The sequence below is a fragment of the Vicia villosa genome, unplaced genomic scaffold (genome assembly GCF_029867415.1).
Source record: "Vicia villosa cultivar HV-30 ecotype Madison, WI unplaced genomic scaffold, Vvil1.0 ctg.003020F_1_1, whole genome shotgun sequence".
Lineage (NCBI taxonomy): Eukaryota > Viridiplantae > Streptophyta > Magnoliopsida > Fabales > Fabaceae > Vicia > Vicia villosa.
Genome location: NW_026706094.1, coordinates 260,104 through 267,647, shown reverse-complemented (window position 1 = coordinate 267,647; position 7,544 = coordinate 260,104). Strand labels below are relative to the sequence as shown.

The following is a 7,544-nucleotide window of genomic DNA, read 5'->3' as shown; positions in this document are numbered from 1 at the left end:
ATGTTACACCGAGCAGGATATATTCAAGTCACTTAAAGATGTTGATATTATTCGAACATTCACCGCAAAGAAGTTTCGGAGAGGGCATTTACCTCTTAATTTTATTTAGCACACTATTCGCAGATTAGTTTTCATCTCTCTTATGTAGCACACTTTATGACTATTTATATATTGTCACATGTAACGTGTAGTTAAAATTTTTTGCCTAGGCTGCATAATATTTCTGGCTCCGCCACTGTGTGTGTTATATATATATATATATATATATATATATATATATATATATGTGGAAAGTTGTAGAAAAATTATAGCTAAAATGTAATTTGTAGCGGGTTCGGATTTGGGTGAAAAAATTCGAACTCAACGGGTGTGGGCGTGAGTATTATTTTGTCACTCGAACAACATTTGAGTTTGGGTTCGGGTGTCGATTTCAAGTGCAGATTTGGGTAATATGAAACCTGCACCCGATCCGACCCGTTGTCATACTAGTTTTATACAACATTTGAATCCTTACTATTGAAGAATTCAAAAGATTTGTTTTATCTACAATATAAGAAAATTAACTGCTCTGAAAAATACGTTTCTGCCCCTTTGCTTCCCCAAGCTGCCAAGTGTACACCTTAGTTGCTCATCTTTTGAAAACCATTTGAAAAGCACCGATTCTGTTTTACAAAACAAGGCAAAGAAACCCTTTTCTAATTTTTTAATATAATAACCTCTGCCATACTTTTTAATAATGAACTTTTTAGCTTTGTATGTTTCTTGGTTCCACAATTATAACCTCTGTCATACTCAAAGTCTTCCTCATAGTCTTTTCATTAGGTTTTCAAACTCTCTTTCTATCTACCTCAGTCTTTTTCTTCTTTCTCCTAAACACGGGCGATTTGAATCCCTTATTTCCACCTTCCATCTTCTTCCATCTTCATCCATTTTCAACCTCTCCAACTTTTATCTTCAACCTCTGCATGGCTCGACCGATGGAAAAAATTAAGGACATCAACGACACCAAGGAGTTGTGGAAAGTGGCGGTGAGAGTTTCTCATAAATGGAACGTCGTCTCCAACAACAAGGAGCATTTTGAAATGATCTTTCAAGACAAAGAGGTAAGTGATGTGTCTGTTTGTGCGTGTGAATGGTCACGTGGTTTTTTAACTTGCTTTTTGTGTGTCTCATTGTTCACATGTTGATGGAAATATTGTGTTTTGCTTCATCGATCTTTACCTTTTGAACGTTTTGTCTATACCGTTGATGTTGTTTCATGTGTTAATAAATTCTGTTGCTTTTTTAATGGTTTCGAAGCATGTTATGTTACTGCATGTTGGATTCCTATGTTGTAGATTTTCATGTTTTTAAGCTTTTGAAACTAATTTACATGGTCTGTGATATTTCCATCTACGAGGTTTTGTTCTTCATTTAACCTTTTGTATATTTCCAGGGTTCTGATAAACTCTGTTCCTTTTTTATGGTTTTGAAGCATTTAATGTTACTGCATGTTGGATTCCTATATTGTACATGTTCATGTTTTTAAGCTTTTGATACTAATTTACATGGTCTGTGATATTTCCATCTACGAGTTTGTGTTCTTCATTTAACCTTTTGTATATTTCCAGGGTTCTGATATCCACGTCATTGTTCCAACTGCATGCATGGCCGCATACACTGAGAAGTTTGAGGTGGACCGGACTTATACTGTGTCAAATTTTTCTGTGCAGCCTAATAACTTAGTTTTCAAACCAAGCTCCCACAAGTTCTTAGTCAAATTTACTGGAGGAACTGCTGTTGGTGATGTTGACAAACACGACATACCCCCCAAACCACGTCCATTCACCAGTTTCGCTGATATCATTAACGGGAACTTTCAGAAGAATGTCCTCATTGGTAAAACTGCATCGCGATACACATTCCTTTTGCATTATGTAGTAGCTTGATTACTTATGTTCTTCGTTTTCAATAATCCGTCAGATGTTATTGGTATGCTTGAGAGTATTGGGTATCAACAGACGCAAATAGGTGGGAAAAAATTTCAGGCTAATTTCCTATTACGAGATGCAAGGTATGTCGTTCAACTATCTTCTGTTGGCTTCTTACTTTGGACTTTTTTCATCTGTATCATGTCTTATAATGACAACATCTGATATGTATTCCAGCAACAACACCATTAATTGTACCCTCTGGGAAGACTATGCTAAACAGTTTTTTAAGTTTAACGAGGACAACTCTGCGACAACTGGGCCAGTTGTTATTATGATTCAGTATGCAAAAGTTAAAGAAGCTGGTATGTTGTTTTTTTCGTGGAAAAAACACGCAACGTTTTCTTTTATTGCATTGTTATTTTTGATTCTGTTACTTAATTTGTTTGTATTGTTAATTTTTATTGTAGGCCATTACCCTCTCTCTGTTACCAACACATTCCATGTTACTAAGCTTCTGATCAATGCAGATTTGCCGACTGTCAAGGACTTCCTTAACAGGTGGTTTCGTTTCCCTATTTGTGTTTAAAGTCATCTCATTTTTTATTCATCTCATGTCCTATATTGATTCTGATTTTGTCATGCAGATTCCCAAAGGATTCGTTGCCTGTCGTTTCCACACAACTCACCTCTCAGTCTCAACAATACTCCCGCACATCGACAAATGATAATGTCGGACAAAGTCAGATGCAGAAGTTACTCAGAGGGGCTGTTGCTGTGCCACTAAGTGAGATGAAGAAAATCCGCGAGGTGCCGTTACGCAATTCTGAATTATATCGTTGAAGCTATTTAAGGATGTGTATGCTTTCTTAATACATATTCATTTGTTAATGCAGATTGCTTTCTGTGCTACCGTTGCAAAAACAAGGAAACTCATTGCGTCTTCCCATGGATGGTACTATCGGTGCTGTCATGAATGCACGAAAACGGCTCGCGGTGACAAACCTCCGTACAAATGTGATAATGGACATTTTACTGAGGCGGAGATCTATAAGTACGATACGTTTGGGACCTTTGTGAAAATTTCATACCACCTCGATATTGATTTTTATCGTTATTGTTTTTTTTACATTTGTTTCTAATCCAATAAAACAAAACTAGGTATAAGATTGAAGTGGAAGGTTTCTATTTGAATACTTCTTGCAAGTTCATTTTTTGGGATAGAGAATGTACCGAAATCTTGGACGTTTCTGCTGCTCATATGCGGGATAGAATGATAAAGGTATTTTACATCTTAAGATATTCATTTGTTGAGTAGTAGGCTGGTCTGCCTGAGCATTAATACAATGTTTTATTTCTTTTTTGTAGGCTGGTATCACAGATCCATTAGAATTCCCATTAGATCTTGATGCTATGTTGCACTTGAATCTTGCTTTGAGGGTTAAATGGCAGCCCAGTTGGGACAGCGCCTCAGTTATAATGTTTGTCAAAGACGATGGGTATGTAGATCAATTGAAGGCGCAATGGGGGGATACACAGGTATCACTGAGATCACAGCTAATAACTTATTCAAATTTACATCATCTATGACTAAACAAATGAACTAATTCTGTTTATATGTTAAAGGTTGTGAATTCTGAACCCTCTATAACACTGCCCCCACCGCAGGTATATGCTCCAATACTGCTCTTTATAAATGCATAAATATTGCTAATTCTGTTGTGTGATAGTTACTTTTTTAAACAATTTACATCATCTGTTTTTTTTTCCTGAAGATTAAAGAGAGCGTCGATGAGGCCAAAACTTATGCTGCAGATGATTGTGACATTCCAACGGTGAATACTTTCAAAAACCAGAACAGGATTTGTTATATAAGTTGCTGTCCTATACGTGGCTGTAACTAAATTTTTGTTGTTATGTTTACAGGACTTAGAGATAACATCCAAACACAACCCAGAGCCTCTAACTCCCACTGCAAAAAGACATATTCATGGTGGTTCCAGCGAGTCGACGTCTGTTTGTGACGGTGAACTGTCTTCGACCAAATTGAAGAAGATCATCAAGGTGGAGAAAAAGAATTAGTCTTGCCGCTACTGTTTTGAAGCAACGCAAGCATGACGTTTCTGTTTTGGCTACTTCTGAACGTCTCATATTACGAGTCTTTTTGTTGTTAAGTTTTGGTTAAGAGATGACTTAATTTTGGTGAACTTATGATGTTATTCCAGTATGTATGATGTTATTCCAGCATGTATGATGTAATACTAAGGTTACAAATGTTGTTTGTAGCATTTTATTAAATATATTCCGTTTTGGCAGATTGAATAATTTCTTATTAATTTTTTGGTTGCTTATTATATGTCACCCACTTTCCCGCATAAATGTGATAATAACTCATATATGACACCAACTATTCTTTTCAAATGTTAATAAGCAATTTGCTTCAGAATAACTTAAATAACAGTGCAAAAACAAATCATATTCTATTATAATATGGCACTCTTTGAATTCTTCCAAGTTACTTTCATGTTTAACTAAATATAATTATTAATACGAAAATAACACTATCAAACCTTTTTTCATAGATTTATTAATTAAATATCTACTTTAATAACAGACTGAACATATCAACATCACCTTTCCAAAAGTCTGAACAAAAATCACACATGCTTTTTGTAGTTTCTTTTCCTCTTTTTGTTGTTTCTTTTTGTAATACACACCTCTTTTTATTCAACACAAGAAAGCTGTCTGCCACATCCTATACACTCAGAAAGTTGTCATGACAACTACTTTTTCCCTTTCCAATCACTGTTCACAATGCAACATGTCTACATCTTAACACTCATTGTTTCGTGAAAGGACTCATGGATGTGCTGCAGCACTTTATTGGATATCATTGTTTGAATTACACTCAAACAATACACATATATATTTTAAAACATACAATTACTGGAGTTATCGACATTTTGCGGGAAATTTGAAATTTTCACTTTGCCTCCTTTTTTTTATTTACTCTTTCAAACAGGACCATGCAACTTTTCAACTCACATATCCAATTGAATCATTAGCTCCTCCTTGAACTCACTAAGTCTGATTTATCACATTATCTGCTTGCTTCTTTAACATGGAAGCAAACACCACTTCATCAACTAATGCAACTGCGAAAAATGCGAGACGGCGGAGAAAACTTATATTATGTCATAGGCGAAGCTTGCGTAAAAATATGATCGGGAAACCACAAACCGTCTTCGTACAGCCAGGTTCATCCGCCATGAGCTACCAAACACATTCACACGACTGTGATAGTTCCATGGGTAACCGACTTTTATCCACCGGAAATGCTTTTACTACTTGCATTGAATCAGGGCAATCTTCCCATGCTGCTTCTGTTGCTAGAAAAAGGAGGAGAGAAATATTGTTCACCAGGAACAATGTTTCTAATCACCTAAACAAAGAGAATTTTCCCATCAACAAACAACCTGTTGTAAGAACCACTCAAACACGAACATCATCACATATGTCTTAACAGGTCTTTCCCTAGGCTCTTCCACGCTCTACGGTCACCAATATCGAGTCCACCGGAGGATATTTAATGGAGAACCGCAATGTGTCTCCCTTCTGTAGGTTGCGCTCTTTACAAAAGTCATACCATCCACCGAATAAATACCTATCTATAGTACCTGCCCTCTTTACCATCTCGCAGTAGTACGGAACGCCAGTGTTGCGATCAATCAAGACAATTCTTGGAATCTTCCCGGATATACATGCACGAATCACATCTCTTGGAATATGCTGAAACAGAACATGAAACTCGAATTTTAGATGCCTACTTTCTATAATCAATTCTTATTTTTAATGTTATTTGTCGCAGAATAACTTACCAACACATTGTTTCTCAGCTTAACAGGATTTTCAACGACTCGGGTCCAGCATTCCTCTTTCACAGCCATTGTTTCTGCAGTGGATTTCCTACAAAAATTAAACACAGATTATAGCATGATCCATTAACACACTTTAACTTAACGGTCGATATATTCATATCTCCTGATCAAACCAGCTTATTCCATAAGCAGTCATTTTATACCTAACAGAACTAGAACAATTGACACACTTGCGGGAAAATTTGACTTTCGCTTTGTCTTTCTGCTTCATGGCAGACTTTTGCACACTGTGTCCAACAACTTTTTCCTTCCTTTTCACCTTCTCCGGATATGTTTCAGCTCCTCCATTCCTACGCCGATTCAATAAGAAATATCAGTCATGAAAATGTCCTCCTTTTTACCTATGTCTAAAATATTATACAACACATTTACCTTGAGGCGTTGGTGGTTCCGTGATCCTTTTTTTCCCGTGTTCGCCTTTCACCATTACCACAACTTCCAGAATAAGGGGCTTCCTTCTTGACTTCACACCGCATTGCTGCGCCATCATTGGTCATTGCAACGGTGGCTGCCTCACCATTTTGTTTGCCTGACCCTGAATAAGATTTTCTTCTGCAACACAATGTACCAACAAATAAATATGCTTATTTAAAGACTAAGTAGTAGCAAAAATTATACTTTTATACTAAACATGTTGGTTATAACCATTAAATAGGAAGAAACAATTACCTTTTGGATGCAGAGGGTTGAAATGAAGCACGGTAAACAGCTGCATGATAGGTTTTTCTTCCATGCCCGGCAGCAATGACTGGTGCCGGTTGTTTCCCTTTCCCTTTCTTACAGCCTACTGCAATCTGTTCACGCTCCAAATCATGTCTTGCTGTTCCACCATGAAGTTCTTCCTCGATTTCTTCAATCGCATCCATGCTTTCTTTTTTCACAGCACGTATCTCTTCCAACATTCGGGGGAGTACACACCTCCGAGTGCGTTTCGAAATGGGCTGCATTTCAACAAGTTCTTCCTGACATCTGCACAAACACAATTTTTCTGTTGATCGACAAGCCGCATCATCTTTAATCATTACATATAACATTTTTCAACCTAATCTGTTATCTAATGTCAGATCCGATATTTGAGGGTACATCAATATACATGCACGGAAAGCAAATTACAAAAAGGTTAATACAATCCTATGGCCACTACAAATACATGCAAGGATAAATAAAACCAGGTATCTTCTGTTACTTTAACGTTTTGGATAAGAGATTGGTTTAAGGCGGTGTATCTGAATCTACGACCATATAATAACGAATACGATTCAAATGAATGACGACAATAATCTAAGATGATATTACCTTGAACCGGTTGTTGGGGATCGTTTGAGTGAGCTTCCTTCCATTGTTTGCCACAGATGTACTTCGATGACTTCCGATGGTTTGTGGGGGTGATTTTATCTGCAACAAATACCTAGAGACAGGGGTGGAGTATTTATGTTTGCTCTAGAGAATTCAGTTTTCCAAGTATGTCAATCGTTCAGTTTCCAAATACATTTAATATTGCGTCCTTTCCATTACACACAGTCTGTTTCAAATTTTTTTCGATATGTGGGCCATTCCATACTTATGGTTAATAACTTTTTATAAATATATATTTATTCTGTTTATGGACAGCTTACAATATTATTTTAATTTGATTTAGACATGGTTTTGATAATGCTCATTAATATTCATTTTTATTAATAATTCTATTTTTTAA

General features: G+C 36.5%; 2 protein-coding genes across 2 annotated transcripts; both read left to right on the top strand.

The window, feature by feature from the left end:
* Window positions 1-977: 977 nt before the first annotated feature.
* LOC131640263 (uncharacterized) lies at window positions 978-2,753 on the top strand. The gene is made up of 6 exons (XM_058910673.1): window positions 978-1,103; window positions 1,611-1,878; window positions 1,963-2,053; window positions 2,148-2,275; window positions 2,381-2,471; window positions 2,558-2,753. The coding sequence occupies exons 1-6, from the start codon at window positions 978-980 to the stop codon at window positions 2,751-2,753; spliced, it is 900 nt and encodes a 299-aa protein (XP_058766656.1).
* Window positions 2,731-3,992, top strand: LOC131640262 (uncharacterized). The gene is made up of 6 exons (XM_058910672.1): window positions 2,731-2,964; window positions 3,072-3,192; window positions 3,279-3,449; window positions 3,537-3,578; window positions 3,686-3,745; window positions 3,837-3,992. The coding sequence occupies exons 1-6, from the start codon at window positions 2,801-2,803 to the stop codon at window positions 3,990-3,992; spliced, it is 714 nt and encodes a 237-aa protein (XP_058766655.1). The 5' UTR covers window positions 2,731-2,800.
* The last annotated feature ends 3,552 nt before the right edge of the window (window positions 3,993-7,544 follow it).